The following is an 11,530-nucleotide window of genomic DNA, read 5'->3' as shown; positions in this document are numbered from 1 at the left end:
TCCCTCGCCCCTTGCCCTGCAAGCGTATACTCGTCAGAAGTGTCCACTTAATTTGAGGTCTGAGGGGATAGGGTGTGTCTTTAAAGTGTACTGCATTCTGAGTATCCATTAATTCCATACAGCAACTTCAACAGGAAGTTACCATTCTCAGCTAGTAGCAAGAAGAATAGTGAATTTTGGAAAGAAACCGCCACATGCTTTTGGAGGTAAAGAACAGTTAAATGATTTGTATTTATCACCACCAAACGTTTTGAAATACTTAACAAATAATACACTAGTGGTCCCCATTCAGTCGATATAGATAGAGCACCAGATAACGTTAGCTAGCCTGGATTTTGAATCATGGAGTAAGCAGGGAAAACCCGTTTTGGTGGTTATTGGTATATCAAAATAAATCAATCACAGAATGTTTTTGGACTCATTCAGGGGTTTGTACCTGGTTAAGTATAATAGCATTGAAAATTTAAGTTCCATTTATATTCCTAAAACTTTCAAGTTGCAATATGTAACTTTTTGGGTGACCTGATCAAATTCACATAGAATGTGTGCTATAGATCTGTCATTCTTATTAAAAGCAAGTCTAAGAAGCGGTATATATGTTCTATGTGGGTTATTTCTATACTTCCCAAGTGGTGCGCGGGTCTAAGGCGCTGCATCTCAATGCAAGAGGCGTCACTACAGTACCTGGTTTGAATCCAGGCTGTATCACATCCGGCCATGATTTGGAGTCCCATAGGGTGGCACACAATTGGCCCAGCGTCGACCGGGTTAGGCCGTTATTGTAAATAGGAATTTGTTCTTAACTGGCTTGCCTAGTTAAACTAATAAAAAAATAAGTGTAATATTTTGAATTTTTTACACCAGCTTCTAAAAAAAATACAATATTTTTGGTTATGGAAAATATATTTCTGTTTTCCTCCTCTTCGTCAGAAGAGGAGAGGCGAGAAGGATCGGAGGACCAATATGCGGCGTGGTAAGTGTCCATGTTTTTTAAATTAAAACACATAAACTGAACACTCCACACAAAGTAAACGTAACGTGAATAACGAAAACTGAAAACAGTACGGTGTGGTGTAAAACACAGACACGGAAACAATCAGCCACCAAACAACAGTGAAACCCAGGCTACCTAAGTATGATTCTCAATCAGAGACAACTAACGACACCTGCCTCTGATTGAGAACCATACTAGGCCAAACACAGAAAAACAACCTAGACACACAAAACATAGAATGCCCACCCAACTCACGTCATGACCAACTAAAACAAACAACAAACACAATAACTAGGGTCAGAACGTGACAGTACCCCCCTCCCAAGGTGCGGACTCCGGCCGCAAAACCTGAACCTATAGGGGAGGGTCTGGGTGGGCATCTGTCCGCGGTGGCGGCTCTGGCGCTGGACGTGGACCCCACTCCACCATAGTCTTAGTCCGCCTCTGTGGTCTCCTACGAACGGTGACCCTTGCCGCCGACCCTGACCTGGGAACCCTAAACAACAGGCCCACTGGACTGAGGGACACCTCTGGACTTAAGGGGTAGCTCAGGACTGAGGGGTAGCTCAGGACTGATAAGTGGCTCAGGACTGAGGGGCAACTCAGGACTGAGGGGTAGCTCAGGACTGATAGATAGCTCAGGACTGAGGGGTAGCTCAGGACTGAGGGGTAGCTCAGGACTGAGGGGTAGCTCAGGACTGAGGGGTAGCTCAGGACTGAGGGGTAGCTCAGGACTGAGGGGTAACTCAGGACTGAGGGGTAACTCAGGACTGAGGGGTAACTCAGGACTGAGGGGTAGCTCAGGACTGAGGGGTAGCTCAGGACTGAGGGGTAACTCAGGACTGAGAGGTAACTCAGGACTGAGAGATAGCTCAGGCTGGTTGACGGCTCTGGCAGCTCCTGGCTGACTGACGGCTCTGGCAGATCCTGGCTGACTGGCGGCTCTGGCGGATCTTGGCTGACTGGCGGATCCTGGCTGAGTGGCGGCTCTGGTGAATCCTGTCTGACTGGCGGCTCTGGCGGATCCTGGCAGCTCTGGCGGCTCCACACTGACTGGCGGCTCATGACAGACTGGCGGCTCTGGCGGCTCATGACAAACGGGAGACTCTAGCAGCTCTGGACAGACGGGAGACTCTAGCAGCTCTGGACAGACGGGAGACTCTAGCAGCTCTGGACAGACGGGAGACTCTAGCAGCTCTGGACAGACGGGAGACTCTAGCAGCTCTGGACAGACGGGAGACTCTAGCAGCTCTGGCCAGACGGGAGACTCTAGCAGCTCTGGCCAGACGGGAGACTCTAGCAGCTCTGGCCAGACGGGAGACTCTAGCAGCTCTGGCCAGACGGGAGACTCTAGCAGCTCTGGCCAGACGGGAGACTCTAGCAGCTCTGGACAGACGGGAGACTCTAGCAGCTCTGGACAGACGGGAGACTCCGGCAGCGCTGGAGAGGAGGAAGGCTCTGGCAGCGCTGGACAGAGGGGCTCTGGCGCCTCTGGACTGGGGGGCGGAAACTCTGTTAGCGCCGGACAGGCTGGAGCACCTGTATTGATGGGACGGAGAGACTGCCTGGTGCGGGGTGCCGGCACTGGTGGTACCGGGCTGGGGACACGCACCTCAGGGTGAGTGCAAGGAACAGGACACACCGGGTTGTGAAGGTGTACTGGAGACCTGGTGTGTGTAGCCGGCATCAAATCCTCCGGAACTCCAACACAAGTTTCAGGCTGAGTACGAGGAACTGACACAGGTGGCATCGGACAGCTAGCACGCTCCTCAGGGCGAATGCCGTGCATACTACGCCAAACCAACAGCTCTCTCTCTCTTCACTCTCCTCCAATTCCATCAACAACTCCTCGAATGTCTCATCATCTCCCATCCATTCACTCTACTCCAATCTGTCCAATAACTCCTCAACATTCTCAGACGCACACCTCAACTTCGCCGACTGCTCTGATTCCATCCATGGCTCCTTACGGTAAACAGGGGGAGTTGGTTCAGGTCAGACTCCTGACTCTGCCACACTCTCCCTGTGCCCCCCCCTCTTCGTCTGAAGAGGAGAGGCGAGAAGGATCGGAGGACCAATATGCGGCGTGGTAAGTGTCCATGGTTTTTATTAAAACACAAACTGAACACTCCATACAAAACAATAAACGTAACATGAATAACGAAAACCGAAAACAGTACCGTGTGGTGTAAAACACAGACACGGAAACAATCACCCACCAAACAACAGTGAAACCCAGGTTACCTAAGTATGATTCTCAATCAGAGACAACTAACGACGCCTGCCTCTGATTGAGAACCATACTAGGCCGAACACAGAAAAACAACCTAGACACACAAAACATAGAATGCCCACCCAACTCACGTCATGGCCAACTAAAACAAACAACAAACACAATAACTAGGGTCAGAACGTGACACACATGTGCTCCATCTCCAGCCTCTAGGTCGTCAGCGCATTATGACAACACCTGGACTCCATCACCTCCTTGATTACCTGCCCTATATGTCACTCCCTTTGGTTCCTTCCCTAGACATCATTGTTTCTGTTTAATGTCTGTGCGTTGTTTGTGTTTCTTGTTTTGTATTATGATTTGTTTATTGATTAGATCACTCCCTCCCTGAACTTGCTTCCCGACTCTCAGCGCACTCATTACAAGTTCACAGCGGTTTGGATGGTACAATGGGAGCAAACTATTCTAATTATAGCAACCAGGAAATGACAGAGCGATATCTGCATAGTGCATCTTTAAGTTGAAAATGATGCTGTCGCTGCTTCCACAAGACACATTGATAAATAGCCCAATGTCAAAACACAGTTTTAAAGTGTCCAAATCAATAACCAATATGCAGGGACAGTTTGTGATATATTGAAAACCAAAAATAACAATCTACACGCACATGTGCAACAATTTTAATCATGTTGTTATTAGCATTTTTTTTTAAATGAGCACCTTAAACAGCACACCTACCTAAAACCCTGCTGTTACTACAGTATGTCACTGAACTGTGTGAGAAGCCTGCAAGTACATGACAATAACATTTGATTTGACTGAATTTGATTTGTCACCAGTGGATCCAGGTGACCCGGACTGTCCCTCGTTATCGGATATATTTTGCACACACACACACAATTCTTTACTGCACTTTTCAACAAACCTTTTTCAAATGGACATGGTATTCAATGTATTTTAAATAATATAAATATGTATAAAATAAGTGGCGACAGGGAGTAGGTATGCCACTGGCTCCGACTGGCAGCTGTCGTGTTGCCGGTCTGGAGAAGGGCGACTGGGTTGTGTAAGGAAAACGGTATGTCAGCGGGAGTAGCAGCGTGACCCAAACGGCCTATCGCAAGTGCTCTGTGAGTCGGTTTGGGGGGAAAAAGCTGGCACACCGCGATCGACCACTATGGAGGGATGCCGGGCTCCCGAGTGCTCATTGCTAACTGGGATGCAAGCCGCTTCATTGGGGGCTTCCAACAGTAAACTTGTAAAAACGCTTACTTCAAAGTGGATGTACTGTGACAAGACCTTCAGGGGCATATTTCAGAAATGTATTTCATAGCTCAGCTTGCAATGCCATTTTTCAGGGACATGAATCTACTCTTCATAGCCCAATTTGAATTATTGTAGCTCTTTCTGCTTATAATAACAGCATGTTGCCATGTATTGGAGGACAATTTATTACGTTACACAACAATACAAAAGTCATTGTTAGGCTCAATTCATGCATGGAACTTGGCCGTTTATTCAATAAATTGACGGAATAAGACTTGGAGTAGAGGGTGAAGGGCCAGAATCCACAGGAACGCCTCCGCCTTCAGGAGAGTTTATGGGCCGAGGTGGAGATGGCAAAGCCTGTATCAAATACTAAGGAACATCTCTGAAGAGAGTGAAACTGACTAACAACCATATCCCATCTCTTTGAGTGTCGCGTGGTTTCATAGACAATGTGTCTTTGCATTACACTCTCCGCAACCCTGACACCAAATAAAATATAAGAAATAATGAATCCAATCTACAAGCTGACTCTTTATGCAGTAGCAATTGAGACTGGGAAGGTGGTTAAGAATAAATGGACTGGTTTACAACTCCTGATCTCCTGCATCCTTCTATTTCAGTGTAAGTCACAATATTGCAAAGAAAAGGTATCTGCAGTTTGCTTCCCACTTCCAGGTAGGCTACAACAAGTTGCCCTTATACACAGATATAGGATCAGTTTACTCAACAGCAATCCCTTCCTTAAAAACGATTGTGGAGGAAACACACAACTGATCTTAGCTCAGTTTCTACTAGAAGACTCATTGCCACTTCTTGCTAACTAAAAGACACTTCACTTTGCCCTGTTGTTGTAGCCTTATGTTACACCCTTATCCTTACAGGTAGAAAAACAAAGTTCCCATGTGTCTTATTACAGTTTGAGAAGGTTACTCACCAGCCATGTTTGGGTTCTGTAGAGTTGATCTGTCAAGTCCACCGTTCCGTAATCCCTCAGCCAGGGGATGACCTAATGACCCACACTTGGGTCGTGTTCACTAGAAACCAATAAAATGCAGGCTCGCAAGTTGAAATCTGTTCATTTATTACTTCACAAAGAGAAGTGCCCCAGAACATCAGTAAAACCACTTAAAGAGATTCTCCGGTACTTTTTTAGCCAGTAGTTCTGAAAGTAATGACCACGAGCCAAAAGTGGTCCCCGGAAATGAAGTACTACTGTTACATCACATGTGCACCATGTCATTGCTCTCTCTCTCTCTCTCTCTCGCTCTGCTGTGTTTGCATCCTGCTAGCTGTCACTCAAATGGCGAGGGGCTGGCCCACGAGGGGGGGAAATGGCGCCACACAGCTTCCAGAAAACAGTTGGGATTTCGTGGCTAATGAAGTAAGACAGTAATTAGGCATGTATGAACTACACATGGACGCATCCAACCCTAAGCGGGAGGTTGAAAAAATGCAAAGTTCCGGAGCGTGTCTTTATTAAATACGACATTTTCTATTCAAAGCCTATTTATAATACATTGTTTTGGATCCTCTTACATTCTCTTCACCACATTGCCCGCATAATATGATCTTATTATTACAAATGTAATAAGATCAGTGATAATAATGAATGTTCTCCAACACAGAGGTGGAAGTACAGTATGTGAAAGTTGCCCCATGTTCTGGGCATGTAATCATAAAGCATCTCAGAGTAGGAGTACTGATCTAGGATCAGCCCCCCCCCCCCCCCCCCTGTCCATGTTATCTAATTCATTCTGATCTAAAAGGCTAAACTGGTCCTATATCACCACTCCTACTCTTGAGAGGCATAGTTTTGGAGAGCAACTGTGATGTGGAGGAACCAACTTTTTTTCTTCTTCTGATGCTCAAATAAAATAAATGGCAAAGCAAACTCTCAAGTCTTAAAAAGATGAGAAAACATTCAATATATATATATATATATATAGCAAAACTATGGCTTTACATTCTCATAGTGCAATTCGGACACTATAGGTACTACACATACCATTACTTGGCACAAGTAGCCAGAGTGCCAGTCTGTTTGTGCAATCGTGTCAACTCCTTTTCAAACATGCCATGTTTGTCTTGCAATAGAGTTGTGGAAAAGCACAAACAGATCTGAGACCAGGCTACCACAAAAATACTTGCTTCCCAGGCACTTACAATAAAGCACACACATTCAATTTATTACATATCATTACATACATACATTACAGTATTCTCTTTCAGATTCAAGCGCTACTAAGTCACACACGCGGTCTCCATCACAAATGGCACCCCATACCCTACAGAGGGATTTAGTGGGATGCACACTAAATAAATAGCCTAGTAGCTCCAATGCACCTGCTAAATGAAGCCCTGCTCCAATGAGGTGGTTCTACTGTCGTTGTCATGGGGACAGTGATATCGGGGTTCAGGTGCATCCACCTTACCTCATACATTACTAGTAATACTGTTTGTTATATTTGACCTCATACAGTACTGTTAACTAGCAACACTTTTATTTGACCAAATACAATACTATGAACTGTAAAATACTGTTATATTTGACCTCATAGAGGGCTGTTAGCTGTAAATAATTTATTGTTTTTGAATACCGAAGACGGTTGGTTGATCAGATTCAACCAGCTTTTGGAGTTGATTTGAGCAGTTGATTTGAGCACATCTGTACATCTATATTATCTCGTACAGTACTGTTAACTGTAAAGACGGTTGAACATTTCAAGATGGTTGGTTGGTGGGCTGTTTGACCAGATTGAATCAGCTTCTGACAAGTGCTCTTTCTTGCCCACATTTATATAAATACTTTTCTTTTAAACTAATCTACAGCTCTTTGTAAGAGCTCCTTTGTAACAGCTCACCTTGAAAGGTTTCGGTGATGGCTACTGATTGGCATTTCTCTTGAACTACACAGACATTTCACGTTGCAATTTTATCATACGCAACAAGTTCAATGACATGATTATCTAAAAACAAAATTCCATCAATGTTGCTGCAAACTAGGCTGTGCCTGCACAACACCTCGCACACCGTACCACTGTCCTGAACTTAGCTATGATTGGTGGAAATAACAATGGATGATGTCATCTCAAAACCTAGTTTCTGTCTCACATGGCACCCTATTTCCTATGTAGTATACTGCCTTTGACCAGGGCCCATAGGGTTCTGGTCAAAAGTAGTGCACTATATTGGAAATAGGGTGCCATTTGGGACGCAGACCCTAAAGATCAAATAACGCAAAAACAGAGGGACCATCAAAGTCTGACCAAACAAACAGACCCTATGAGCCCTGGTCAAAAGTAGTGCACATAATAGGGAATAGGGTGCCATTTGGGACCAACACACATTTCAGGTTGACACATTGTGATGCACGGAGTCATTTAAATACTAACTCTGGGATGAACACAGGGAAATAGAGTTAGTGACCCAGGGTGTGTCTGAAATTGTACCCCATGGGCTCTGGTCAAAAGTAGTGCACTATATAGGGAATAGGGTGCCATTTCGGACATAGCCGCAGACTTGACCAAGTGGGCATAGTACTTAGTGGACTTACAATGACAGGTCTGACATGGAGATAAAGAAGGGGACACAGGGAAAGATTGCAGGTGCAGATTGATAGTCAAATTAATAGGGATGTGCAGGCCCCATGGGCTGGTGGTCTGGGCACATGTACGGGGAAACTGCGGTTCCCCTTCTCCACCATGTCTCCTCCTAATCTGTATTCTCCGCTAGATGTAAAGACACAATAAAGACAAGTATAGATACAGGGAGTGAACCGGAAAAGACAGAAAAACAAACAAACAATGACCAATAAAATATTACTACCAGACTGGCTGCTAGGCCTAAATTAATGAAGTGACTGTGGGGTGGTGAGAGTTGGGTGGGGGAGGTAGTTCAATGTTACACCAGCCAATCTGATAGCGAAATAAATCCACTTCCTGTCTACTACAGAATACTGAGAGCTGTGCTTCTGGTTGGTGGAAGGGTGACCTGAAATGGTACCAATAACCTTCATGGAATTTTTGGTCAGCTTAAATATTATTGCTTAATTATTGAATTGCCGAACCTCAATTTCCATTGAGATTTTCTATTTCACGTTTAGGCATGAAATTATGTTTTTAACTAAAATAAATATTAGTTAAATGCATATTTTAGGATTTCTTTGGCATGTCATACCTTAAACAAAAATGAGTATATTGAATGTGTATGTTGATGTCAAATTAAAAAGGGCTTAAGGGCGACATGTCCAAACTCCAGTGCACAATATCGTCATCACTGTCCTTGTCGAAAATGACAACCATCATTTGTCATTGTCATGACGATGGTCTATAATGATATTTTACAATTAACGACTATGAGATTTGACAGTTAGTTTGGTCAAGATTCTTAAGCTTAATTGCTGAGATGTCCATTAGTATGGTTTTTGGTATGGCCATTTTCTGGTTGCCGTAAGGTTTGTGTCTCTCTTTCTGATTGGTTAGCGGCCTCCCTCTCACACTCCACCTTCTCTCGCATCAGGTTCCTACGGTGATAGATCAGGTATCCGGGCAACAGGAATCCAGCCAATGAGGCAATGAGCAGGCTCAGGTTGATCTGTTGATCGGAAGATAGAGTTAGTCAGAGAACTAACGTGTTTGAGACATACCTTTCTAATAAATCTTATTGCCTCAATTGTCTGTTTCTGCCTATTCACATGAATCAATTTGTATTAATTTGCCTTACAATCTCAGTAGTACAACGGCAAAGCACTAATGTCATCGTGTGTGCTGTGTGGGTCTGCATGCATGCATGTATGTGATCTGTGTGTGTGTATGCTCTGTGTACGTGTTTGTGTGCGTGTGTGTGTAGCCTCACCCAGTAGGGGTCTCCTCCCAGGTGTCCCACCATGATGACGAAGAGAGGCTGCTGCAGGAGAGCGAATAGCGCGCTGATCATCGACTGCATACCCGTCAATGTCCCAAAGTGATTGGATGGATATCTGGAAGGGGCGGGATGTAATGGTTACCTCCCCAATCAAAACTGACAGTACTTTACCTGTGTTTTGTTAAAATAATACATATTTTAGATTTTTTTTGTGTTTGTAGCAATTTGTGAATTGTATCCAATAATTTAACCTTTCACTGCTATTGATATGTAATATAGTGTTTTCCAAATTGTGTAACAAACAATTCCCAAAGCTATCTGACACACACACACACACCTACGGATCTTACTGAGACGATCATAGCATGGGTGTAATGTTCTGGAAAGCAAGCGTCCAATGTGTGTTTAGTTGACGTTGTAATGTACTTACACAGCAGCATAGAGTCCTCCGGCACAGGAGTGGACGAAACCCCTGACCATGGTGTGGACGATGAAGGAAATTATCTGGGAGGGAGGGAAAGAGAAGGCGAAGGAGAGAGAAAGGGGGGGGGGGTATTAGGAAAATAAAAGGATAGGGGGATGTAGAGGGAGAGAAATTGTTAATTTTATTTGGCCATTTAAAATCACAATACAAACACACACGTGGATACTGCTGCATTTTAAAATCATCAAGGACGACACAAAAAAGTTCCATTGTGGCCCTAAACATATACTAAACACTAAACATATACTAAACACTAAACATATACTAAACACTAAACATATACTAAACACTAAACATATACTAAACACTAAACATATACTAAACACTAAACATATACTAAACACTAAACATATACTAAACACTAAACATATACTAAACACTAAACATATACTAAACACTAAACATATACTAAACACTAAACATGTACTAAACACTAAACATGTACTAAACACTAAACATATACTAAACACTAAACACTAAACATATACTAAACACTAAACATGTACTAAACACTAAACATATACTAAACACTAAACATATACTAAACACTAAACATATACTAAACACTAAACATATACTAAACACTAAACATGTACTAAACACTAAACATGTACTAAACACTAAACATGTACTAAACACTAAACATATACTAAACACTAAACATATACTAACTAAACATATACTAAACACTAAACATATACTAAACACTAAACATGTACTAAACACTAAACATATACTAAACACTAAACATATACTAAACACTAAACATATACTAAACACTAAACATATACTAAACACTAAACATATACTAAACACTAAACATATACTAAACACTAAACATATACTAAACACTAAACATATACAAACTAAACGTATACACAACAAAATACATAATCTCATCATCATTTACATTTTTCATTTCAGTTGATTAAAACGAGACAGGAGGAAATTATCTTTGACAGGAATCGGACTTCTGAGTGGACTGGACAAGAGTTTTTGGAGAGATTGAGAGCTTTTCAGTGATAACCACAATTAATATTAGCAGCACAGATGTGCAGCGCGGTTTTGTTAAGCAGTGGGAAGGATACATCACACCCAGCAAACACAACCTACATCAGCTGGTGAGCTGAGGGGGAGCAAGCGATGAGTCTGGGCAGACAGGCTCCACTCAGGCTCAGCCTCCGATTATACACATCACGCTGGCGACTCTCTTGTATCCCCATAGCTAACCAGTCACCACCAGCCTTCTAGTTAGCTACCCTAACTGGCTGGTTAAGAAACACAAGCTGCTTTATGAAATGAAAAACAATAGCAGCATTGAGATTAATAGTAAAACAACAGTCTAGCTATGTTTTATCTCCCTTGACTATAGAAAAGTATAGAAAAGCCTTTGAATTTGTAGTCTCACTTAACTGTCCACTTTCCCCACTGTATTTCAGAGCCAGGTTCTGTAGTCAATGTAGCCAAGTCTCAATCTTTTCCTCAGAGAAAATGGCTTGATTCTAGCCCTTACCGTTCAAAAGATAGACTACATGAGCAAAAGTATGTGGACACATGCTCGTCGAACATCTCATTCCAAAATAATAGGCATTAATATGGAGTTGGTTCCCCTTTGCTGCAACAACAGCATCCACTCTTCTGGGAAGGCTGTCCACTAGACGCTGGAACATTGCTGCTGGGACTTGCT

General features: G+C 43.2%; 1 protein-coding gene across 1 annotated transcript in view; it reads right to left on the bottom strand.

Moving 5' to 3' along the window:
• Positions 1-5,560: 5,560 nt before the first annotated feature.
• LOC109894150 (large neutral amino acids transporter small subunit 3) overlaps positions 5,561-11,530 on the bottom strand; it is a 44,572-nt gene continuing 38,602 nt past the window's right edge. Inside the window, exons 13-15 of the mRNA XM_020487394.2 lie at positions 9,790-9,863; positions 9,351-9,474; positions 5,561-9,089 (exon numbers count right to left, since the gene is read on the bottom strand). Of these exons, the coding sequence (XP_020342983.2) occupies positions 8,889-9,089; positions 9,351-9,474; positions 9,790-9,863 (399 nt within the window). The 3' untranslated portion in view covers positions 5,561-8,888. The remainder of the gene's footprint in view (positions 9,090-9,350; positions 9,475-9,789; positions 9,864-11,530) is intronic.

Source organism: Oncorhynchus kisutch, linkage group LG7 (assembly GCF_002021735.2).
Source record: "Oncorhynchus kisutch isolate 150728-3 linkage group LG7, Okis_V2, whole genome shotgun sequence".
In the NCBI taxonomy this organism is placed as follows: domain Eukaryota; kingdom Metazoa; phylum Chordata; class Actinopteri; order Salmoniformes; family Salmonidae; genus Oncorhynchus; species Oncorhynchus kisutch.
This window is presented reverse-complemented; position numbering and strand designations above follow the sequence as displayed.